The 26,173-nt window shown below is 43.5% G+C and overlaps 1 protein-coding gene across 1 annotated transcript in view; it reads right to left on the reverse strand.

Moving 5' to 3' along the window:
- The window catches only part of ATRNL1 (attractin like 1), a 1,004,401-nt gene that overhangs the window by 721,538 nt on the left and 256,690 nt on the right, over positions 1–26,173 (reverse strand). The window contains exon 9 of the mRNA XM_077454933.1: positions 2,066–2,249. Coding sequence (XP_077311059.1) covers positions 2,066–2,249 — 184 coding nt within the window. The remainder of the gene's footprint in view (positions 1–2,065; positions 2,250–26,173) is intronic.

The following is a 26,173-nucleotide window of genomic DNA, read 5'->3' on the forward strand; positions in this document are numbered from 1 at the left end:
AAAAAAATGTATACGTGTTAACACGGGGCTCAAAAGATTTACAGTTGCTGCCCTGTCTACTACTTGAGCTCACCCAGAAGAAGGGAGTGTGTGAGCTGAGGTTGATAAGAGGACAGGCACTGTCAGACTCGATGATGACCTCTGACCCTCTGTCTCATCAATAGAAGCGCCTGTAATTGTATTCCGACAGATCCCCTACAGGGGTTAGATTTATGAGTTAGTATTAAGGTGGATTACACTGTTATGGGTCACTGGGTGACAAGATGTTAAATTTACCAAGCTACAAAGATCGTTGTTTGCTATTATGACTATGAGGTTTAACAGTCATTAAAATGTAAAAAACAGATATATTGCTGAATATATTGAAAATAATGATCGTTATGGCATATAACACACAAATATAGTTACATAGTTAATCAGGTTGAAAAAAGACACAAGACCATCTAGTTATACTATAAAAATAAATAAATAAAAAATAATATCATACAATCCCATATACCCAATCCGATACCCAAAGTTGATCCAGAGAAAGGAGAAAAACCCCAGCAGAGCATGATCCAATTTGCTATAGCAGGGAATAAAATTCCTTCCTGATTCCAGAGAGGCAATCGGATTTTCCCTGGATCCACTTTACCTATAAATGTTAGTTCCCAGTTATATTATGTACCATCAGGAAAGAATCCAGGCCTTTCCTAAAGCAATCTACTGAGCTGGCCAGAATCACCACTGCAGGGAGTCTATTCCACATTTTCACAGCTCTTAGGCCGCGTACACACGCGGGGACTGTTCGGCCAACTTTGTCCGCTGAACAGTGTTTCGGCGGACAGTCCGCCCGTGTGTGGGCGTTCAGCGGACAGTTTCAGCGAACAGTCCGCTGAACAAGGTTTTTCGGAATTTCCGAAAAACTGTCCGCTGAAACCTTGTTTCAGCGAACAGTTCCCTCGTGTGTAGGCTTGTTCGACAAACTAAGTTCCGCGCATGCTCAGAAAGGATTTACACGCCGAAAGTTATAATGCAGTGTATAGGACGTCGTATTTTTCGTCCCGTCGTACGTGCCGTTCACGTCATCGCGCACGGTTTCAGCAAACTGTTCGTACGTCGTGTGTGGCCATGTCCGTCCATGCTAATTTTAAGCGGACTGTTTGCCGAAACTGTTTGACGGACAAAGTTGGCCGAACAGTCCCCGCGTGTGTACGCGGCCTTACTGTGAAGAAACCTTTCCGTATTTGGAGATGAAATTTCTTTTCCTCTAAGCCTAAAGCGTGCCCCCTTGTCCTCTGTGTTGACCATAAAGTGAATAACTCAACACTAAGTTCACTATATGAACCCCTTTTATACGTATACATGGTTTTCATACCCCCCCTCCCCCCACCTTAAAGCGGCTGTATAGTCATTTTTATAAGTTTAACCTACAGGTAAGCCTATAATAAGGCTTAACTGTAGGTAAAAAAAAATATCTCCTAAACCTGTACAGTTTAGGAGATATTCCCCTCGCAATGCGCCGCTGACTGCAGCAGCGCATGTGCACAGGGGATTCTCGGCTGAAAGTCCGGCAGACGCCGGACACTGCTGGAAAGAAATCCCCCGCGCATGCGCGGGAGTGACGATATCGCGGCTCCAGCCACTCCCAGCTCCGGAGCCGCAATACCCGGAAGACACGCCGAGGGAACATGTCAGCTCCCTCGGCGTGGATCGGGCCAGATGTCGGGGCCTCGTTCTAAGGTAAGTATTTCATAATGAGCTAGTATGCGGTGCATACTAGCTCATTATGCCTTTTCCCTTGCAGGTCAAAAAAAAAAAAAACGTCAGCGGGTTTACTCCCGCTTTAATCTCCTCTTCTCAATAGAGATTAAATTCAGTTGCTCTAATCTTTCCTCATAGCTGAGTTCCTCCAATATGTGACCAGATTTTTACTTTGAAATCAAAGTGCAACTCAAAATATTCTTCGATCCAAAAAATCTCACGACAAAGACAGGCTGGTCACCTAAAGGATATTCCAAAATCTCCAAATATAAAAACAATATACAAAATCTCTGCAGCCCTCATACATCCTTGTAATACTCACCAGGTCCGGCTGTTCACCTCGTATCGGTACAAATCATCCACCAAGCCATACTTGTTCCCTGGCAGAGCCTTGTACCCTCCATGCACATATGCAGACTTTGTAATCGGATCGTAGACGCTGGTGTGACCATAACCTCCCTGGACGATGGCGCCTCGTGTCTCTGGAACCAGCCAGGTGTTGGAACCTGAAATAAACCAGAAGGCAACCTTAGCAGAACTGGATACAATGTATCTAAAACTGACACAATATAGTAAAGTAAATATTCTATTTAATTACTCTTTAAACATATTTATGTAAATAATAATGGTGTGAGAGCAGAAAAATAATATAACAATATAGAGCAGCGGTTTCCAAACTGTGGTCTGGGGGCTGGATGTGGCTCTTTGCTTGTCTTTATCCAGCCCTTGGGGCACAATTCTCCCCACTGACACCAACAATGGGGCATAATTGCACCCACTGACAAAGAGAAGGAAATATTCCTCCCACTGACACCAATGATGGGGCACTATCCCTTCCACTGACACCAATGATGGGGCACTATTCCTCCCACTAACACCAATGATGGGGCACTATTTCTCCAACTGACACTAATGATGGGGCACTATCCCTTCCACTAACACCAATATTGGGGCACAATTCTTCCCACTGACAACAATGATAGAGCACTATTCTTCTAACTTACATCAATGATGGGGCATTATCCTTTCCAATAACACCAATAATTCCTCCCACTGACACCAATGTTAGGGCACCAACTCTCCCACTAACTCTAATGATGGGGCATAATTCATCTCTCTGACATCTTTGATGGGGCACTATTTCTCCCACTGACACCAATAATGGGGAAATAATTATTTCACTGACACCAATGAAGGGGCACTATTCCTCTCACTGACGGATCGCTATTCTTCCAACTGTCCCCAACGATGGGGCACTACCTCTCCCACTGACACCAATAATTGGGCATCTCCCACTGGCTACATTCCAGCCCCTTAAAGTCTGAAGGAAAGTCACCTGGCCCTTTGTTTAGAAATTTTGGAGGCCCCTGATATAGAGCATGACTGGTTGGGGATCTGGGCTTGGTTCCTCAACCAACAAAGGTGGGGACATTAGGGTGTGTTTTCTTCTGGTGCTATGACTGTTGTGATTGGCTCAGTGTTCTCTGTACCACACTATGGAATATGTCAGAGCTATATAAATGGATTATAATAATAATAGTGTGTAACTGAGTTGGGGACATCAGAGTGTAAAGTTGTCTGGTCCAGAGACTGATGTGACAGAGACAACATTCTTTGTACAGCGCAGAACTATATAAATGAATAAGCAGAAATTAATTAAACAAGTAAACAAAATTGAGCAGTGTGTAATTCTTCCTCCTGTGACCGCACAGCCGGGAGGAAGAGCTGAATTATAATTCTGTTTTTCTAGATCTAACCATTTCTTCAAGCCTGATTGCAACACGGTCAATTAATATGAGCATGTTAGAAGCTGCGGGCGGTCAAGTCGTTTATAAATAATGTATGGTTCAGGACTGGGATGGAGGATGAGCGAACTGCAACCCTGATGAACGGCGCTCGGGGGAGATCACAAGTCTCTTTATATAATCTAAGGAAACTGTGTGATGTCGGATGGCAGACATCACAGTCTGATTTGAAGTGAAACAGAAGCAGGAACAGCCAGATGCTGGGGAATGTTTACAAGATGGAATTATTGGACCTTCAGCTGAAGGGTCATATGCGTGGGCAAATATCAACTGTTCCAGGACAGAGCTAAAAAAAATAAAAAATAAAAATTCATTGATAAGCACTAAACCAACTACAACTGGTCACACAAAGCCACAATTCTTCTTTGTGTGATTGCATAGTTTATTCCAATACGGCAATGGCCATATTGCATATTTTTCAAATATTTACAGGCCGAGAAATATCCCCATTAGGGTCGCTTTTAAGAGCCCTCCTTACCTCAAGGTCCTCATAAATGTTCCCTTACATCAGGGTCCCATCACAATCCCCCCTACATCAGAAGTGGAGACCATAGGCAGCCTTTCATGTCCTTAAAGTGGTTGTAAACACTTATATATACCGTATTTATCGGTGTATAACACGCACGTTCATTTTAAGAGGGAAGTTTCAGGAAAAAAACGTAAATTTTAAATAAGGAACTTTTGAAGCAAAATAAGGGTCAGTGTCCATCTGCAGCCTCACAAGTGCCACCAATGCAGCCTCACCATTGCCATCAATGCAGCCTGATCAATGCCCATCTGCAGCCTCACCATTGCCATCAATGCAGCCTGATCAATGCCCATCTGCAGCCTCACAAGTGCCATCAATGCAGCCTCACCATTGCCATCAATGCAGCCTAGAGGGGACGGGGGGGGGGGACGAGCGCCGACAGATTACATACAGTGAGACTCTCCTATGATAGACAGAACAGTGGTCCAGGAGACGGGACTTCATATTACAGAGGCCGCCAAGTAAACAGGAAATTCTCACTGTATGTAATCTGGCGGAGTTCATCTCGCCTTGCTCCCTATCCCCTCCAAGGCAGCTAAAATTGAAGTATTGGCGTGTAACACGCACACGCTATTTGCACCCGATTTTCATGGTGAAAAAGTGAGTGTTATACTCCAGTAAATACAGTACTTAGTGAAATGACTGACCTCAGGTGACAGAGAGGAAGCAAATCCTCCTACATAAGTTGTACCTGTTTATCTGTAGCCCCTTCTTCTCTACATCTGCTCAAAGTGCTGAATTTTAAATCTCGTCTGAGAATTCAGAAAACGGGGGTGGAGAACTATAGTTACACTCTGCAAAGCTCAGTGAGCTGATTGGAGAAAAGGGTCACCCCCCCCCCCCCTTCACTTAGCCCCAGACTTGGGGTTGTCAATCAGTTGAAGGTGCCTCCCCTGTCACCATTTTTCTCTTGGTTTCAGGAAAACATGTCAGGTGTGTAGATAGCAGAGGACAGAAATGGCACTGAGACCCCATACACACTATTAGATTTCCTGCAGATTTTTGTCTTCGGATTTACCAAAACCATGTAGTGCAAGGGCCTGCCTGATTGCATACAAATTGAAACTCCTAAGGTTTGACCTAATTTTATATTGTTTTGGTAAATCTGAAGACAAAAATCTGCAGAAAATCTAATAGTGTGTATGGAGTCTTAGCCCAGGATCACACTGAGCTGCGGAAATGAAGTTGTGCGAGTTCGTCTGTCAGTCCTGATTTCAGCGGACGATTTCCCAGATATCTGTACTGATGTCAATAAAAAATCACACCCCAAAATTGCAAAAAGTAGTACAGAAACTACTTTTTGAAATCGGTGCGGCGCCACAGATGCAGCGTCGCACCGATTTTGCAGGCAATTGTCTCCAATTTGACATGTCAAATCACATGTCAAAACACACCAATGTGAACCAGGGCTTAGTGCTCCTAATTGAGACAAGTACACATATAGAAGGATACACACTCACTGGCCACTTTATTAGGTACACCTGTTCAATTGCTTGGTAACACAAATTGTTAATCAACCAATAACATGGCAGTAACTCAATGCTTTTAGGCATCTAGATGTAGTGAAGAAGACTTGCTGAAGTTCAGACCGAGCATCAGAGTGGGGAATAAAGGGGATTTAAGTGACTTTGAACATGGCATAGTTGTTGGTGCCAGAAAAAACTGCTCATCTACTGGGATTTTCACGCATAACAATCTCTCGGGTTTACAGAGACTGGTCCGGAAAAGAGAAAACATTCAGTGAGCGGCAGTTGTGTGGTAGAAAATGCCTTGTTGATGTCAGAGGTCAGAGGAGAATGGGCAGACTGTATAATAAATAAATAACCACTCATTACAACCAAGGTATGCAGAATACCATCTCTGAAAGCACAATACATAAAACAGGCTCACCAAAATTGGACAATAGAAGATTGGAAAAACGTTGCCTGGTCTAATGAGTCTTGATTTCAGCTGTGACATTCTGATGGTCGGGTCAGAATTTGGCGTAAACAACATGAAAGCATGGATCCATCCTGCCTTGTATCAACAGTTTAGGCTGGTGGTGGTGGTGTAATGGTATGGGGGATATTTTCTTGGCACACTTTGGGCCCCTTAGTACCAATTGATCATCATTTAAATGCCACATCCTACCTGAGTAATGGTGCTGACCATGTCCACCCCTTTATGACTACAGTGTACCCATCTTCTGATGGCTCCTTCCAGGAGGATAATGCACCATGTCACAAAGCTCAAATCATCTCACCACTGGTTTCTTCCACATAACAACGAGGTCCCTGTACTCCAATGGCCTCCACAGTCACCAGATCTCAATCCAATAGACACAGGAGACTCGCATCATGTATGTGCAGCCGACTGCAGCAACTGTGTGATGCCATCATCTTAAAATGGTCCAAAATCTCTTCAAAAGTGCTTGTGGCATGCAGAGAAAACTATTATGATTGCCATTAGGCATTACTTCTACTTCAAATGATTTTATAGTAAACAGACCCAAATATTTTTTTTTTTTTTGTTATTCCTTTTTCAATTCTATCTTTATATGATGGCGGCAGTTTCATTTTATTTATTTAATTGTATGCCCTTTCTATTTTATTTTTCTGGTCTGATAAATATGTATTGCTGGAGAAGAAGAGGTCAGGGCTCTGTGCAGGCCAAGATTCTGAAGTGTGTCTGTGGGAATTTGACCCCATTTGTGAGGTCAGGAACTGATGCTGAATGCGAAGACCTGGTTCAGATTTGGCATTTCAATTCATCCCAAAGGTGTTCAGTAGGGTTGAGGTCAGGGATCTCTCTAGGCCACTTGAGTTCCTCCACACCAAACTGGTCTACCAATGTCTTTATTGAACTGGCTTTGTACATGGGACACAATCTTGCTGGAAATTTTTTATTTTTTTTATTGCTATGTTGGAAGCACACAATTCTCACCGCAAACATCAGAATCCCATTTTTCGAGGGGCTGCTTATACTTTTGGCGCATTCAGTGTCAGCTAGTGTTTTGTTTTTTGGGGGGGTGGCAAACAATCCGGTCGGTTTGGTCACAGACAGCTGGGTTACGGGCGGGGCACACACCGCAACACAACTGGGTGGTCCCCCCGAGAAAACCCTTTTTTGAAGCCTATTAGAGCATCTGGCATGTATACTGACATCCAAAGTGACCAGATGAAGAAGGAGGGATTGCTGGCACACTCTGTCACAGTAGCAGAGGGGACATCCAGGAATTACCGGCAGGCACATACTGAATTCACATCATCACATATAGCTGCCAGAAGAAGCACTCCAATTCATGTGATGGGGTTGGTGGTGTCACGGTTTGGTTTTGGAGATGTATGCAGCCAAGCCTAATGCTGTAGTAAACACTGCATGGTGGCTTGTGCCTGCAGGTAAGCTTCTAATAAATCTTACCAGTAGGTACAAGAAATATCTTCTAAACATGCACAGCTTAACAGATATTCACCATTTCTGCAGACGGTGATGCCATTGGCGCATGCCCATGGCGCTCTAAAGGGACAGCATTCTGAATATGCTGTCCTTTGAGATCAATGTGCTGCGGCAGTTGCTCCCAGACACATATCGGGAATATGAAATGCTGGGGTAATATATTCTTTTACAGACAATAAGGAGCAAGAAATGCTTGTTTTGGGGGGGTTTTAAATGCAGAGTTTATTTTGGATTAAATTTTAAGCAACGATAAGAATGAAAAATTATATACCGTATTTTCCGGCGTATAAGACGACCTTTTACACTTAAAAAAATTGAGCAAAAAGGAGGGGTCGTCTTATACGCCGGGTCAGCTGCTGGGATGCCTTATAGATGTCCGGTAATACTGTATGTAGCTTCGGCTACATACAGTATATACCACTGAACCAATCCCAGTGAGCGATGTATTCAAATGAATACAGAGCCTGCTCGGATTGGAGCAGCAATCTCTGCCAATCCGAGCAGGCTACACACAGTAGCCTGCTCCGATTGGCTTTGAGAGTGAGGCGCGGGCTGATGATGTAACAGCCTCCGCCAATCCCAGCAGGCTTTGTATTCATTAATAGAATACATTGCTCGCCGTGATTGGCTCCAGCACCAGAAGGAAGAAGGAAATGGCTCCAGCAAGAACGAAGAAGAAGAGGGATATGAAGCGTCGGAAGCCTCGGAATCGGGGGTCGTCTTAAACGGTGAGTACGGGCAAAACATTTTAACTGTGCAGGTTTTTAGGGGGTCGTCTTATATGCCGGGTCGTCTTATACGCCGGCAAATACGGTATATATATATATATATATATATATATATATATATGAATATATATATATATATATATATATATATATATATATATATATATGTGTGTGTGTGTATGTATTCTTTTTTTTTTTGAGGGGGAGGGTAATGTATATAATAATAAAAATAATATTAAACAATTATTATTATTAAAATGAATTATGTTTAGGCTAAATCACACATTCTAATGACACTAGTTGTATTATTACTATTATTATCATCATGTCTGCTATTATATGCTATTATAATGGAAACAAAGATACAGTGCCTTGAAAAAAGTATTCACACCCCTTGAAATTTCCTACATTTTGTCATGCTACAACCAAAAACAAATATATTTTTTGGGGGATTTTATGTGATAGACCAACACAAAGTGTCACATAATTGTGAAGTGGAAGAAAAATGATAAATGGTTTTCAAAACTTTTTAACAAATAAATATGTGAAAAGTGAGGAGTGTATTTGTATTCAGCCCCCCTGAGTCAATACTTTGTAGAACCGCCTTTCACTGCAATTACAGCTGCAAGTCTTTTTGGGGATGTCTCTACCAGCTTTGCACATCTAGAGTGAGACATTTTTGCCCATTTTTCTTTGCAAAATATCTCAAGCTCTGTCAGTTTGGATGGAGAGCATCTGTGAACAGCAATTTTCAAGTCTTACTACAGATTCTTAATTGGATTTAGGTCTGGACTTTGACTGGGCCATTCTAACACATGAATAAGCTTTGATCTAAACCATTCCATTGTAGCTCTGGCTGTATGTTTAGGGTCGTTGTCCTGCTGGAAGGTGAACCTCCACCCCAGTCTCAAGTCTTTTGCAAACTATCACATAAAATCCCAATAAAATACATTTACGTTTTTGGTTGTAACATGAAAAAATTTGGAAAATGTCAAGGGGTATAAATACTTTTTCAAGGCACTGTAAATGTGGTGCAATATGATGAACAAGGGGGCAAGAATTACTTAGATCAGCTTCAGACACTGATGAATTTTTCCAGTATAAATTGAGTTTTAATAAATAGGCCACACATGGACTTATTGTTCTTTGACTGCTTCCCATAATCTAGTCTTCACTATAAGCCCTTTAAACTTCCCTAGTCGTCTGGATGATATATCAGAAGAAAAGCAGAATCAAAGATCTCAGCTGGCACTCGGCGGGGCAGAAGTGTGTGTGTGTGTGTGTGGGGGGGGGGGGGGGGTACCAGAGTTTGCGTTCAGAGTTCACCCAAACTTTTTGCTCTCTTTTTATTAACAGATCTCAGATAAGAAACCTTCTTGGCGGAGCAGAGGGTAGAGAATTCAGTGAAGCGGACCCCTGTGATCTCGCAAAAGCAGGTCAACACTGCCGAGTTTATAAAAAGAGTCACAAAGTTCCCATGGATTACAGCGAGCGCGGCAGCACAACAAACAGGGATTCTCAGCTGCCGGAACAGAGGGAGGATAAAACCGGCTTCACAGGCTGCGGCTATCTGCGTCTGTACCGATTTGAGAGGCGAGAAATTTATTCCACTTCAGGTCTATTCGACTTCAATCGTGGAACGCAGGCAGCCCCGTCTTCATTATTCTTCCTACAGAGAACCGCAAAACAGCGACTGAGCGGCTACACAAAAACATTTAATTTCTGAGGGATAAAACCCTCTGCCCCACTGGCAAAAATTCTTATCATATTTTACATTTAGGAAGGCTTTTCAGCAGCTTTACAAGCCTGCATGAGAAAATGTCACACATCTCACGATATGTAACAACAGAATCATTTTTCAGAAAAGCGACACCTTTTGACGAAGACAAAGCAACCCTTGAGCTCAGTGTCTTTGCCTAGGCTGAGATGATGTCATCAGCCAGGAGGAGAAATGTCCTCTTTCCTCTCCCCCATTGATCAAACTATATATTGTACCTTTGTAGCAAATCAAGGTGACAGAGAGCAGTGTGAACTGCGAGTGGCATGCGATGCGGGAAACCCGCACACGAATCGCACTGGTTCCCGCATCACACATGTGTGAACCGGGACTTATGCTTTGTACACACAATCAGACTTTCTGACGGAAATTCTGTGATGACAGGCTGTTGGCAGAAAATCGGACCGTTTGTACGCTCCATCGGACAATTGTCAGATTTTTCACGGACAAATGTTGGCTAGCAGGTTTTCAAAATGAAAAAATGAAAAAAAAATGCGTGTTGTCGGATTTTCCAAGCGTGTGTACACAAGTCCATCGGACAAAAGTCCAAAGTACAAACACATGCTCGGAAGGACGCGCCAGAAGCGGTCGGTCTTGTAAACTAGCGTTCGTAACGGAGAATTAACATTTGTGACGTGGCAAATTATGAAATCTCCAAATGCAGCGCACATTCCCTTCTTCTTTAATGGGATAATAATGAAGCTGCTTTGCTGGTGATACTGATGGAGTTATTGCAAACACATTTTCAAAGGTTTTTTTTTTCTAGTGATATCAAGAATATTATTATGCTTTTTTATTTTTTTTTCATTTGGGCAAGTTACCACAACACCATTATCCTGTAGCTTTTAAGATCAAAGATACAACTATGTTGGTGTCCCTTGTTTTTAAAATGTAACTGCCTACTCCCAAACTGTCATTTGAAGTAAAACACATAGCCAAGTATTATTCTCCACAATTTTTTTTATTGTGCATTAAAAAAATAAAAATAAAATTAGACATGCTATCTGCCAATAGAACTTAACCAAAAAGTGCATTCTATGCATCCAAAAATATAGAAAATATACCAAATCAAATCATTATTCAACCACAAAAATAATGTCAAAGCATTATTCCGTGATTCCGCAACATGTCTGGTTGACGAACGGCCATTCAGAAATGAACTGAAAAGCGTGAAATAAAAACTGTGAATCAACACTCAAGGGGCACAGGGGGACATAGCAGACAGAAGCACTGTCAGTCGGGGGGTAGAGGACCATTAGATGTACTAGCAGATTTAGATACACTAACAAATTGAAGCCAAACACTTTATAATCAGTTACAGCAGTTTTAACCAAAATAAATAAAAGCTGATCACTGCAAGCGCCCTTGCCAGTGTTAAAGTGATTGCAAAGTCTAGTTTTTATATATAAAAAAAAAAAAACATAACAAACATGTTATACTTACCTGCTCTGTGCAGTTGGTTTTGCACAGAGCAGCCCAGATCCTCCTCTTCTCAGGTCCCTCTTCGCTGCTCCCGGCCCCTCCCTCCTATCGAGTACCCCCACAGTCAGCAACTTCCTATGGCAGAACCCGAGCTGAGTCACAGCTCCACGTGTCCACTCAGACACGGAGTCCCAACCCGGCCCTGCCCCCTCTCTCCCCTGATAGGCTGACTGACTTTGATTGACAGAGCCAATAGCGCCGCTGCTTTGTCTTAGCCAATTAGAAGAAGTGTCCCAGATGGCTTAGACATTCGTGGACATCGCTGGAGAGAGACGAGGCTCAGGTAAGTATTAGGGGGTGCTTGGGAGGCTACTACACAGAAAAGAATGCATGACGATAAAAAACCTTCTACCTTTACAACGCCTTTGAAGTGTTACTAAACCCAGGACCCTTCATTCACTATATCTGGTCTCCCACAGTAATTATTTTAGTAAATATAAACTGTTAAATGCCTTTCCTCATTAGCCGTTAGAGCAGTCTTGTGACTTTTATCAGTGCCTGGTTAAAGCTTGTAGGAGGAGTTTTCATTCTCCCCTGACTGTCCTATGAGGCTGCATGACCCCTGACCCTCTGTCTAAACAGTGCTGATTGAGCCTGTGCCGATCACATGCACCCCCCAACAAAAAAAATTCTATAGCAATACACACCAAACTGAGCATGTGCAGAGTACCCCCAAGGCTCTGAACAGCAGTATAACAAATCCAAACACACATAGCGCTCCTAGGAGAAGTGAAAAGTCACTTGGTCCATTAGAACTTTCATCTGTATCTGTAGGCCATCAACAGGGTAGAGGAATGGATGAGGCAACTGGATGGATGGGGATGGCTGAACAGGAGAAGGGACAGATAATGGATCCTCTGCAGCTCCTGCAAAAGATCTGTGTAGGATCACCTGTAGAAGAAAATGAACAGCAGGGTGCTGAGGTCAGTATCAAATAAAAAACACTTTATTAAAATAAGCAGCACACTTAGGGCCGGTTCACACAGGGGGCGATGCGAGGCGACACCGACTTGCCTCGCCGCGACCTGCTGCGACCTCAGCGGCGACTTGCAAATGACTTCTGTATAGAAGTCAATGCAAGTCGCCCCGAGGTCGCCCAAAAGTAGTACAGGAACCTTTTTTCTGAGTCGGAGCGACTCAAGTCGCTCCTCTCAGAACGGTTCCATTGTACAGAACGGGGGCGACTTGTCAGATCGCGGCGAGGCAAGTCGTGTCGCCTCGCATCGCCCCCAGTGTGAACCGGCCCTTACATTGAAGTTAACATGAAACAGCATGGATAGGGAACACCTGAGACCAAGCAGCTGTAGCCAGTGTAAGGCTGTAGGCATCACTGCGCAAACAGAGACAGAGCATGTCAGGGAGCCAGTCAGCTCAAAATATTGATATTAGCGGCAGCGTTGTAGGATGCACACAAGGATGACAGCTGTCAAAACGCCTGGTGGGCGCCGGGAGAGGGGGCGTGCATGACGCGTTTCCAGGGACTTTGCCCTCTTTTTCAAATGCATGGAAAAATTGCATTTGAAAAAGGGGGCAAAGTCCCTGGAAACACGTCATGTACACCTCCTCTCCTGACATCCACCAGGCATTCTGACAGCTGTCATCCTTGTGTGCAGCCTACAACACCGCCACTAATATCCATACTTTGAGCTGGCTGACTCCCTGTCATACTCGGTCTCTGTTTAGGACTACAGCTGCTTGGTCTCAGGTGTTCCCTTATTCATGCTGTCAAATGCTAACTTCAATGTAAGTGTGCTGCTTATTTTAACAAAGTGTTTTTTTTATTAGATACTGATTTCAGTGCCCTTCTGTTCATTTTCTCCTCCAAGGCTGTACTATCAGGAGATGGGTTGGGGACAGTAAAAGAAAGGGAGGATCAGAGAAGATAGGATCAAACAGCCTTTTTACACAATGCAGAGGATTGCCCTCTTAAGTTCCACAGTGAGTATAACAAGCATGCTTTACTGCATATAAAGACTGCTTTTACTGTTGTGGGCTTAGTAACACTTTAAATGGTTTGTCTCATCCCTGTAAACTGATACATCTGGAAGAGAGCTTGTTCTTTTGAAAACCAACAGACTTACTAGCCAGGTCACCAGATGAAAATAGAAAAAATAAATCCTAAAAAAGAAAAACAAATGCAGCCATCACATCTACAAATTGGTAAGCTGCAACATAATAAAAGTTTGCTTTTGGGTTTAATACCGCTTTAACTTCCACTGGCGCATTTTTTCCTCTAATGGGAACTTGTCATAGGGTACAAAATACATTAACCCTTTGAGGACCAACGGACGTATTTGTCCCATGTTTTTAATTGCCTGTATCATCTAATTAAGAACTTAAAATACTTTATTTTTTTTGGTTTGAGTCAAAATATTAGTTCTTATCAACAAATGGTTGTCATAATTCCTCCCCCAAAAATGACACAAGGGTGGAAATGGTTTTATTTATTGTTCAAATACATTCTTAAAGGGAAAAAATATAATTATTTTTATATTGATGACGGTAATCTTATGGGCCTCAAAGGGTTAACCAAAGTAAGCAAGTGGAGCTTCTTCACCACTTATATCAATAAATGGATTCGGGTGGAGAAGAAACCCAAATTTTGCACAGCGCCCGCAGCTAGAGGGTGTGTTTTGGAAGTGGATGCAATAGAGCGGAGTCAAGGGACTTTCATTAATGTCCTATTCCTCTTTCACTGTCCAATCACAGGCAGGGGCGGGTCCTAGACCAGACTAGTGCATTGTGCAGGTCCACAATTTGGCAATCCTGTTTGACACAGTTGCTGAATCATAAAATTACTTAATAAAACTACAAATCTTCCAGAAGTCAAAACCGTTCAAAAGACAGCTGCTCGCCCCACAACTCCGATTCAAGAATCTGCACTTCCCATCCAACTCTGTAAGCTGAGCTCAGGCCGCAGCCGGGAGACGCCACACTATTTTATTCCACTCATCATTTTAAAGTACATTTATTGTTGTAAGATGGATGAGATGGATGAGTGTGCTAGAGAGGTTTATGGGATGGAAGTTTTGGTGACAGGCCTGCCGTAAAGCTCAGGAACCCAGAGACAAATCCTTGCTTAGTGACTTAGCGACAGTTGTGCGGCTTTATGTGTGACGGAAAGGTCACGCAGGAGTCATTCCTGAAATCTGACCACATAAAATTCTGGAAAAATAAATGTATATATGTGGTGGGTCACGGATCTTGTAGGCAAATATAGCTACTTTGTGATAGCTATAATAAGATAAAATATTTATTTACATTAAAATAGGAAGCGGATCTTTACTGCATCTCAACATCACAAACCGAAAACACTATTTAATACATTTTTAATATTGAATGCAAAATTCCTATCCATCTATGTCTCCATGCTTTACTTTGTTGAGAAACAAAGCAGGGGGCATGCAGTCCAGCGGTGCTATGTGTCAGTTTGACACACTGCATCTCCGATCGTGGTATGGAGCATCTGACGGAGGCTTCTTACCACGTGAGCCATTGGTCACAGCTGATCATCGCGTGAACCAGTAAGTGTCGGTAAATGGCTTTTCACAGTTCACACTGACAGGGAGAGCCGATCGGCAGCTCTCCTAGTCGTGGGGTGGGGGGGGGGGGGGGTCTGCACGCTGATAATCAGCACATTGATTATCAGCACAGCCCCCATCAGATGTGCCACCAGCTGGCAATCACTGCCCATCAGCTGCCAGCCTGTGCCCCATAAACAAAGCCTGTCAGTGTACAGCAAAGTGCCAATCAGTGCCCATAAAAGTGCCAATCAGTGCCCCATCAGTAATGCCTATCAATTCCCTTCAGATGCCACTCAGTAATGCCTGTCAGTAGCTCCTCATCAGTACTGCCTATCCAATGTCATCTATCAGTGCACATCAGTGCCGCCTATCAGTGCTACCTATCATTGCCGCCTATCAGTGCCACCTATCAGTTCCCATCAGTTTTTTTTTCAAAAATTTCGGTCTTTTTTAGTTTATTTAGCAAAAATTAAAAACCCTAGAAGTGATCAAATACCACCAAAATAAAGTTCTATTTGTGGTAAGAAAATGATAAAAATGTTGTTTTGGTACAGTGTTGCATGACCGCGCAATTGTCATTCCAAGTGCGACAATGCTGAGAGCTGAAAATTGTCCTGGGCCGGTAGAGGGGAAAGTGCCTGGTATTGAAGTGGTTAAAACAAGTAAATATGAAATACTTTCCTATCTGTTTACTAATGCTAGCAGGATTAAAAATAATCAATTTTGATTGGGAGAGTGAAGTTCCACTTTAAAGTGTTACTAAATCCACAACAGTAAAATCAATTTGTATATGCAGTAAAGCATGATTGTTATACTCACTGTGGAACCTAGGGGGTAATCCTCTGCATAGTGTAAAAAGGCTGTTAGATGCTGTCTTCTCTGATCTCCCCCTTCTTCCACTGACTCCTTATAATTTCCTGATAACACTATGGAGTCAGGCTGCACATGCTCAGATTGGTGTGTATTGCTAGAGAGGTTTATTTTTTTTTCCGAGAGGGCATGTGATCAGCACAGGGCCAATCAGCACTGTCCAGACAGAGGGTCAGGGGTATTGCAGTCTCATAAGACAGTCAGAAAACTCCTCCTACTAGCCAAACCCGTGCAAATCAATGATCAACAAACAAATAAACTACAATTAAGAGCTGCGTGTTGTAAAGTATAAAAACGCCTAAAACTTCAAATTAAACAAAGAAACCGCACTCTTATATCATAAATTACATATCACAAATCACCATAGTGAACAAACAAATAAATCTTCATGAATTATAACAAAATACATAAAAATTGTGAAATCCATGTATAAATCGCACATCTGAATAACGTCCACAGTGAGCATAGGAAAGGCTCCTCTCCACCCACATGCAGACACACTATGCACTCACCAGACTTAATTGACACCTATTACTGGGAGTCAGATTACACATGGGAAAATCCAAGTATTATTCAAATGAAGATGTATTTGTTTATTCACTATGGTGATTTATGATATGTAATTTATGATATAAGAGCATGGTTTCTTTGTTTCTTTTCAAGCTTTAACCAGTGCTTGGCTGGACACTGATAGAAGTCACAAGACTGCTATATACTGCTGATGAGAAAAGGTATTTAGCAGTTTATATTTACTGAAATAATTGCATTTCCATGTTCTGTGTATTGCGGGAGATGAATTATAGTGAATGCAGGGTCCTGGGTTTAGTAACACTTTAAGATTAACCAGTTCAGCTCTCACCGCTGTACATCCCCCATTGACCAGAGGGAGGAGCAGATACCTGTCTGATATAGGTATTTGCTCCCACTTCCGGAGAAAGAGCGCCACAGAATCCATGGCGAACTACACCATGCCCCCCCCCCCCCACCCACCGTCTTCTGGGAGACACACAGGTCCCAGAAGACAGCAGGAACCAGTCAGGACACAACTCGCGCATGCGCAGTGGTGAACCAGGCTGTCGAGCTGCAAGGCTTCACTTCCTGATTCCATTACTGAAGATGCCGGTGCCTCCACCCGGAGCTGAGGAATGGGTTGGCTTCAGGTGAGGACATCACCATGTTAAAAGTTAGCAGAACTAGTGTCCTCACTGGAAGATTTTCTCTGTATTACTATTATGGGGACAACCCAAAAATGGGATTTTCTTTCACTTTCAATGATAATAGTAAACAGGACAAATAGAGAGAGTATGAATCTCCCTAACGGCACAGACAGCAATTAAAACCTGATAGGTGTTCTAATCCAATCTAATAAAACAACTTTGATTTGACTTTATACCCTCTGGACCTAAGTTGCATCAAAGTAGTACAGGCATCATTTCACAGATCCAAACGGGTACCACTGAAAGGAATAGGAAAGGGGGTTTCCCCCATATAGTGGGAAATTAACGGCTCAAAGAGTAAACGTACAATTAAAATACAAAAGTTTTATATGTCATTTCCTTAACAAGGAAATGACATATGACAAAGTAGCAAATATACAGTACACAATAAAATATGGGGAACGCACTACCACAGTGTCATTTCACACAATATCTATATTGATATCTACATGTAGAGGGCGCATAGACATAATCAACACATTTCGGAGTCACTTGGCTCCTTCCTCAGGGTTAGCTTTCCAAATTTTGTTAACCTTGTTTGCATGGTTACATAAAAGCAATTACTATTGAAATGTTTTAAAGTGGTTCTAAAGGCTGATTTTTTTTTTCTTTATCTTAATGTATTCTCTGCATTAATGTAAAAAATATTCTGAGTGCAGCAACCCCCCATACTTACCAAAGCCTGATCTCAATCCAAAGCTGTGCATGAGAACAGCGGCTCTCTCTGCTCTCCCTCCTCATAGGCTCAAAGACAGCAGTGGAAGCCTTTGGCTCCCGCTGCTGTTAATCACAGCCAGTGAGGAGGATGAGCCACACTCTATGTCAATGGACACACAGAGCGCTGCTCAGGAGCAAGCCTGCATGAGTGCCCCCATAGCAAGCAGCTTGCTATGGTGGGCACTGAGCAGGAGGGAGGAGCTAGGAGCACTGTGTGGGGGACCCGAGAAGGGCAGGATTAGGGCTTCTCTATGCAAAACCACTACACAGAGCAGGTAAGTATAACATGTTATTTAGAAAAAAAATCTGGGTTTACAATCACTATGGCCCCTTTCAGACGGGTGTCTCAGTGAAGTGGGATCTGCTTGCCCATCAGGGGATCTCTCTGCTGATCCCTGCTGAGGAAGCGGATGACTTCATAGCGAAGCGGACACAGACACGTCTGTGGAGACTTCGGACGGAAACGGGCTGCCTGTCCGTTTCCATCTGATCCGCCAGACAGATGGGGAATAGGTCCCCCATCCATCTGATTTTAGCAGACAGGATTGGATCGAATGGCGGCAGGTGTCACCGCTCCATAGAGGTGAATAGAGCGTCCGATCAGGTCTGCCTGAAAAACTGACAGGCATCCCTGATCGGACAGCCAGTGTGCAAGGGGTATTTAAATATTTAAACATAACTTTGATATGCCCAGAGAGAGAAGGTGACGCCCACATAGGATACACTGGGGGAGATTTACTAAAACTGGTGCAAACACAGAATCTGGTGTGGGTGTGCTCAGTAACCAATCAGCTTTTAACTTCAGCTTGTTAAATTAAGCTTTGACAATAAAACCTGCAAGCTGATTGGTTACTATGCACAGCTGCCCCAGCTTCATATGCACCGGTTTTAGTAAATCTCCCCCCAGAATCATATACAGTATATAAAGACTTTAAACAGATCCTGACTCTACCAGTGAATGTTCACAGAAGTCACCTTGAGCCTCTTGCTGCAATTCTTTGAAATTCTATGAGGTATTACTAACCGAAACGAAAATAAATTTTCCTCTAGACAGTCTCAGGGAGAGGAAAAAATAGAAAAGGCTTTATAATTTGAGTTAGTAAAATTCTCTTTTGAGATTTATGAGTGTTTTGGCAAACAGAAAGGACGGCGCCCAATTGAGGATCTCAGAACTGCCTGCTGCACACGGGGCCTATTCAGGAGAGGAGAGTTAGATAGAGGAAGGAGCAGATTCCTCCAGCAGTGCAGAGTATTTCAGGAGATTAGAGTTGGATAGAGGAAGGGGCAGAGTCCTCTAGCAGGCCAGAGTATTTCAGGAGAGGAGAGTTGGATAGAGGTAGGGGCAGAGTCCTCTAGCAGGGCAGAGTATTTCAGGAGAGGAGAGTTGGATAGAGGTAGGGGCAGAGTCCTCTAGCAGGGCAGAGTATTTCAGGAGAGGAGAGTTGGATAGAGGTAGGGGCAGAGTCCTCAAGCAGTGCACAGTATTTCAGGAGAGGAGAGTTGGATAGAGGAAGGGGCAGAGTCCTCTAGCAGGCCAGAGTATTTCAGAAGAGGAGAGTTGGATAGAGGTAGGGGCAGAGTCCTCTAGCAGGGCAGAGTATTTCAGGAGAGGAGAGTTGGATAGAGGAAAGGGCAGAGTCCTCTAGCAGGGCAGAGTATTTCAGGAGAGGAGAGTTGGATAGAGGAAAGGGCAGAGTATTTCAGGAGAGGAGAGTTGGATAGAGGAAGGGGCAGAGTCCTCTAGCAGGGCAGAGTATTTCAGGAGAGGAGAGTTGGATAGAGGAAGGGGCAGAGTCCTCCAGCAGTGCAGTGTATTTCAGGAGAGGAGAGATAGAGGAGCTGAGAGTTTAGTTGGTAAATACAGATTTTTTTTCCTTTCAGCCAACAGATTCCTCTATCCATGCTACAAAGCATGGATGAACGAGTTTCCCAAAGCAGCTATTGTATCCTGTCAGCTGTCAAAATTTCAATTCCTGTATCTGACTGGATGCAGGCACTGTTCAGACAACACATTTTTTGACCACCTCTTTTGACTTGAGGTATGTCGGGCAGCAGACAGTCAATATGGCCACCAACCGAGACTTTCTGAATTCCAGATGAAATTTGCTATGTGTATGGCCAGCCTTAGATAACAGGACAGCAGAGTCCTTTGTATCAGTATAGTAGTGCAGAGTCCACTGCCCCACCATACAATCATGTGCAGGTTGGATAGGTGTCACCTTTAGTGACATAAAGGGTAAATCACATTATATATGGATCACCGATATCCTTTCTATTCTCTTCCTAGAAGGAATAAAGGTGGAATCTTCTCTCCAGGAATGTCACCGCTCAGTGCTGTGATGACAGAGATTGCAGCAGACATGAAATCTGAGCAATGAAATGCTGATCTTTTCACACATCATCTGAACTGACAGGGGATGTGGATCCAGGTGACCATCACAAGTGACCCTCCCACCCGCATGGAATCGCCGGGTGCCAAAGTGCCAGAGTGACCTCAAATCTTTTGATTAAGACTGTGCATATAGTACCCTATGAGACAGACTATAAAGAGATTGATTTGTCTCCAGGATTTGTCAGCTTTGACATTTATCACATACTATGAATCAGATTCTTCCTGAACTCTGAAGACTATTCTGTAGGTTGATGCCAACCTTCCTGCACATTGCCCACCACACACAATGGTGAAAGGGAACCGTATTGGCATTTGACCAACAGTTTTTTAATCATTTGGATACAATGTTTATTTTCAAATGCAAATAGTGTACACTGCACTCCCCAAGTATAAGTGTATGTCTTGGCAAAAAAAAACATCACAATACATGCAACATCTCCCAGTGTTTTTTCTGCTAAAAAAAGATGCAAGTACAAAAAAACGCTGTATCTTTTAGGTTTGCAAAATATGTTGTGTTATCTCACACAAATACTGCATCCTTACTGCCAGCCTGTAAAATCAAACCGATTGTGGCACTTCATACTTTCTGGGCCACTAGGGGTCTCCATAGGATCTAATATTGTGCTGTTTGTCCCACTTATAAGACCCCATGCACAGAGACACCCAGAAGCTGCAAAATCCCCGTTTATCTTCATCTGGTCCTCCTTCTGGGTTCTGTCTCATCATCCACTTGAATAGCTGGGCCATGATGATGCCACTCCTGTGCATGTGTCACACACTACGGCACAGCCATAAATATATGCTGATCTAACAGGTAGGCGAAAACATTTCTAACAGAAGAGACCAATAGAGTCTCTTCCATGATAAAAACCCTACCTGCTGGCAATGTTTAAAAAATGAGAGTTTATTAGCACTTTAAACGCCTGTTCCTATGTACTTCTTCGCAATACATTTTACAGTTGAGCAAGACAAACAAGAAAACAAAGTGGTTTTCTATTTTATTGTAATTTTGTGTAATTAATTAAGGACGGGGGGGGGGGGGGGGGGGGATACTGTGGGGGTTGTCCCTCTTCTGATTTATTCAGGTCTATTTTTTGTTCAAAAGCTGCTAAGACAGCCTGCTGTAGAATAATTTCACCTTCTTGCTGAAAGTGAGAAATATGAAATAATATTCATTGGGTACTCATAGGCAACATTTAAAGGTACCTGATTAACAAGAAATACAGTAATTAAATATGTAAAAGCTTATTTATCAGTTGTGACTATAATTAATTTGCTCCCTGATTGTGGCTTGCATGTGGATTTTCTGAACACAAGTGGATTTTTTTAACTAAAGTGGAGAGTTAATAACCAGGAGTTGAAAACAGGAGTTAAGACAGGAGTCTCTAACCTCCATCCTCCCCTCCATTTTAAAGATCCCACTGCAAGGGGCAACCAGACAGCTTTCCAGAAACATCAGGCTGACAGCAAGCCAGATTCACCGGAACCAGAGTGTTTAAAGGGGACAACCGCAGCCAGGTAAGCTCGCACCTCCACTCCCCCCCCCCACCCAGTGATTGTTCCAGGGACTCCGTCCGACCGCCTACGGGGGTCAGGAAGGAATTTTTGCCCCACTGGTGCATTTGGCTGCTACTGTCAGGGGGTCTTTCGCCTTCCTCTGGAACAACCATAGGTTAGCATACCCCTACCTCCGGCCTCCTTTCCATTTTTTACGCTATCCTAGGACGCCTATTCCAGATCACAGCCAGACTTCTTTTCTAAGCGGAGACCTCAACCTTAAGTAAAGGCAGCTGGAACAGCCAGCAACCGAATACAACAACTCCTTCCGCATCCATATAGGCATCCCCTGATCAACTTGCGCGCTAATAGCCTCAAGCACGGCGGCAAGTCTGATACCTAGCCCCACCTCAGGATCAATACCCTGATCAGGATCATCATCTTAGGCCCATAGTACCATCAACAGCATCCACAAACCATGTGCTACTTCAAATACTCAGCTGAAGTTCTGCACAGACTAAGGAACATCAACACCACATTGCCATCTTCCATACAAAAAATACTTCAAAGAGAACAACTATTAAAAACCGGACGACAAGCAGCTCCCAACCACAGGAAGACATCTACTCGACCACTACAATTAGATTGCGCCTTGATTAACGCCAGGTCTGCAGTCAAACATAGACTGGAAGTACACGACTTCATCATCGAGAACAATGTAGACTGCCTCTTCATCACCGAAAGCTGGTTAACCTCTGACTGCAACACCATCCTCACCGAATTGGTGCCGGAAAACTACAGGATCATAACCGAACACCGGATAGGGAAAAAAGGAGGAGGCCTAGCAGTGATCTTTAAAGGTCACCTTGATCTCACTAAACCATCATCTCAGAACCCAGTGTCTTTTATGGAAACCCTGACGCTACATTTTCAACCAACACCCCACGACACCACTCATATTCTACTGTGCTACAGACCACCGGGACCAAAGTCCAATCTTCTTTCACCCCTCACGGAATCCTTTGCAATGCACACCCTAAAATTCAAAAATTTCCTGGCACTCGGAGATTTCAACCTTTGGGCAAACGAGCCTAAAGACCCCATCGCGACTGCCTGCATCAATCAACTAGAAGAACTGGGTCTACAGCAACTGATAAAGACTCCCACGCATGGGTCAGGACACACCCTGGACCTCATTTTCAAACAGAACATCGACGTCAACATACTCGACAACATAACTCTGCCATGGACGGATCACCACGCCATCAAATTCAAAATCGCTACCAACATCACCAACGCAAAACGGAAACCTGTAACAACGCACTGGACCAGATCGCATAAAAAAACTGTACTCCGAAGCCTTCAAAACCACTCTGTCCAAAAAAATATCTACAATAACCTTAAACCACTCTACGGAGGAAACACTCAACTCCCTGAACAAGGCATTACTGCAATCAGCAGACTCGGTAGCACCAAAACGCAGGGCTCTCATCAGGAAGAAAAATGCTGGATGGTTTAATAGCTCCCTCTCCATACTAAAGCAAGAACGCAGAAGAGCGGAAAGAACATGGAGAAGAAATCCCACCGAGGAAAACCTATTTAACTACAAAGGTCTGACAGAGAATTATCGGAAAGCAATCTTCAAAGCCAAAAAGGACCACTTCTCATATACGATCTCAACGGCCGCAAACCAACCACGGGAACTGTTTAAACTGGTTAATCAATCAATGAATCCGGTGTGCCTAGAACCCCCAGAAAGCGAATCCCAGGATTACTGTGACAAACTGTCGGATTTTTTCATCGATAAAGTCAAAACCATCAGGGAAACAATTTGTCAGAAGAAAACATCCAACCTCAGCCAGCAAATACATAAAGAGGATGTCCGCACCAACATACCGCAACCGCCAAAATTTTCACTATCCCCAATTACCGTAGACACCGCAAAAAACATCATTAATAAACTGCGTGACAGTACCTCACCTGTTGACATCATCCCCACAAAACTACTGAAAGAATGCTCCGACATAGTGGCTCCAACCATAACCCACCTCATAAACCGATCATTCCACGAAGGGATTGTTCCCAGCATCCTCAAACAAGGCATTGTCAAACCTCTACTCAAGAAACCAAACCTGGACCCTCAGGATCCAAACAACCGTAGGCCGATTACAAGCCTCAACACCATTTCTAAGATCATGGAGAAAGCTGTAGTACATCAGCTACAACTTCACCTGGATACTCACAAACTCCTGGACCCGCTGCAATCAGGCTTCCGCCCGGGTCATGGAACAGAAACAGCTCTCCTCAAGATTTGGGATGACGCCCTCGAAGCAGCAGATGACGGAGAGCCGTGTCTCCTCGTACTGCTAGACCTAAGTGCAGCGTTTGATACAGTAGATCACAATACTCTACTCGTCCGCCTCACAGAAGTAGCCGGAGTCCAAGACATAGATCTCCATTGGTTCGCGTCCTTCCTAGGAAATCGGTCACAGACAGTGAAACTAGGAAAATTCCTCTCCGAAACTCGGGCAGTCACCTGCGGAGTCCCTCAAGGCTCTCCATTGTCACCCGTTCTCTTCAACATTTACATTCGCCCACTCCTTCAAATCATCAGATGCTCAGATCTCTGCTTCCACTCTTACGCTGACGACATGCAACTTTATTTCCGGATCAATGGAAAAAAAGATCACCAACAACAACTTGAAAACTGCCTCAAATCAATAGAGGACTGGATGACCACCAACTCCCTCCAGCTGAACCAATCAAAGACAGAGCTTCTTATCTTACACCCAAATCATAAGCCCGCAACCAAAACCTCCTGGTCTCCACCAACCGTCTTTGGGCAGACTATCTCCCCAAAGACCAAAGCGAAGAGTCTCGGGGTTATTTTAGACGCACAAATGTCAATGGATGCGCAAATAGGATCTGTAGTCAGTCGATCTCACCATCTACTGCGCATGCTTCGCAGACTCATCCCTTTTATCCCAAAGAATGACAAAGCAGTGGTAGTTGGAACAATCATTAATTCAGGACTGGACTACGCAAACTCGCTTTACATAGGATTACCACAATATCAACTTGCGCGATTACAACTGATCCAAAACACGGCGGCAAGGCTGATAACAGGAAAAAAACCCTGGGAATCCATTTCTCCTTCACTGAGGAGCTTACATTGGCTAACCGTAAAAAATCGGATCACGTTCAAGACCCTTTGCCTCACCCACAAATGCGTGCATAGAGAAGCTCCGCAATACCTAATGGAGAAAATAAATCATTACACACCAAACCGCAGTCTTCGATCAGCCAACAAAAACCTCCTCCTCGTGCCCAAAGCCCGGTATAAATCCAAGGGTGATCGGAGATTCGCTGTCCAAGGGCCTCTGCTATGGAATGCTCTACCAATCAACATCCGCCTGGAAGAAAATCACCTGGCTTTTAGGAAAAAACTCAAGACCTTCCTCTTTTAGCAGATGATCAAAGCTCGCCACAGCGCCTAGAGGCGATTCAGTTCGCATTGTGCGCTATATAAGTATTTCATTCATTCATTCATTCATTAATTAAGATAACAGATAAAAACAAAATACACTACTTTAGACCCCTGTCACACCAAGGCAGTTTTCAGGTGCTTTAAGTGCCTGAAAACCAATGCCCATTCATTCTAGAGTGAATTTTCACACACATTTCACACACATTTTTAGCAACTCTAGTCTCTTGAAAAAAGTATTCATACCCCTTGTAATTTTCCACATTTTGTAATGTTACAACCAAAAACGTAAATGTATTTTATGTGATAGACCAACACAAAGCGGCACATAATTATAAAGTAGAAGGAAAATGATAAATGGTTTTTAATTTTTTTTACAAATAAATCTGTGAAAAGTGTGGCCTACATTTGTATTCGGCCCCCCGGAGTCAATACTTTGTAGAACCACCTTTCACTGCAATTACAGCTGCAAGTCTTTTTGGGGATGTCTCCACCAGCTTTGCACATCTAGAGAGTGACATTTGTGCCCATTCTTCTTTGCAAAATAGCTCAAGCTCTGTCAGATTGGATGTAGGGTGTCTGTGAACAGCAATTTTCAAGTCTTGTCACAGATTCTCAATTGGATTTAGGTCTGGACTTTGACTGGGCCATTCTAACACATGAATATGTTTTGATGTAAACCATTCCATTGTAGCTCTGGCTGTATGTTTAGGGTCATTCTGCTGGAAGGTGACCCTCTGCCCCAGGTTTTCTTCTAAGGTTGCTCTATATTTGGCTTCATCCATCTTCCCATCAAATCTGACCAGCTTCCCTGTCCCTGCTGAAGAAAAGCATCCCCACAACATGATGTGGCCACCACCATGTTTTACTGTGGGGATGGTGTGTTCAGGGTGATGTGCAGTGTTAGTTTTCCGCCGCACATAGCGTTTTTCTTTCCTGCTGTCCTGCTGGAAGGTGATCCTCCGCCCCAGTC

Source organism: Lithobates pipiens, unplaced genomic scaffold (assembly GCF_037356315.1).
Source record: "Lithobates pipiens isolate NorthernLeopardFrog02 unplaced genomic scaffold, aLitPip1_a1.2 Scaffold_25, whole genome shotgun sequence".
Taxonomy (NCBI): Eukaryota; Metazoa; Chordata; class Amphibia; order Anura; family Ranidae; genus Lithobates; species Lithobates pipiens.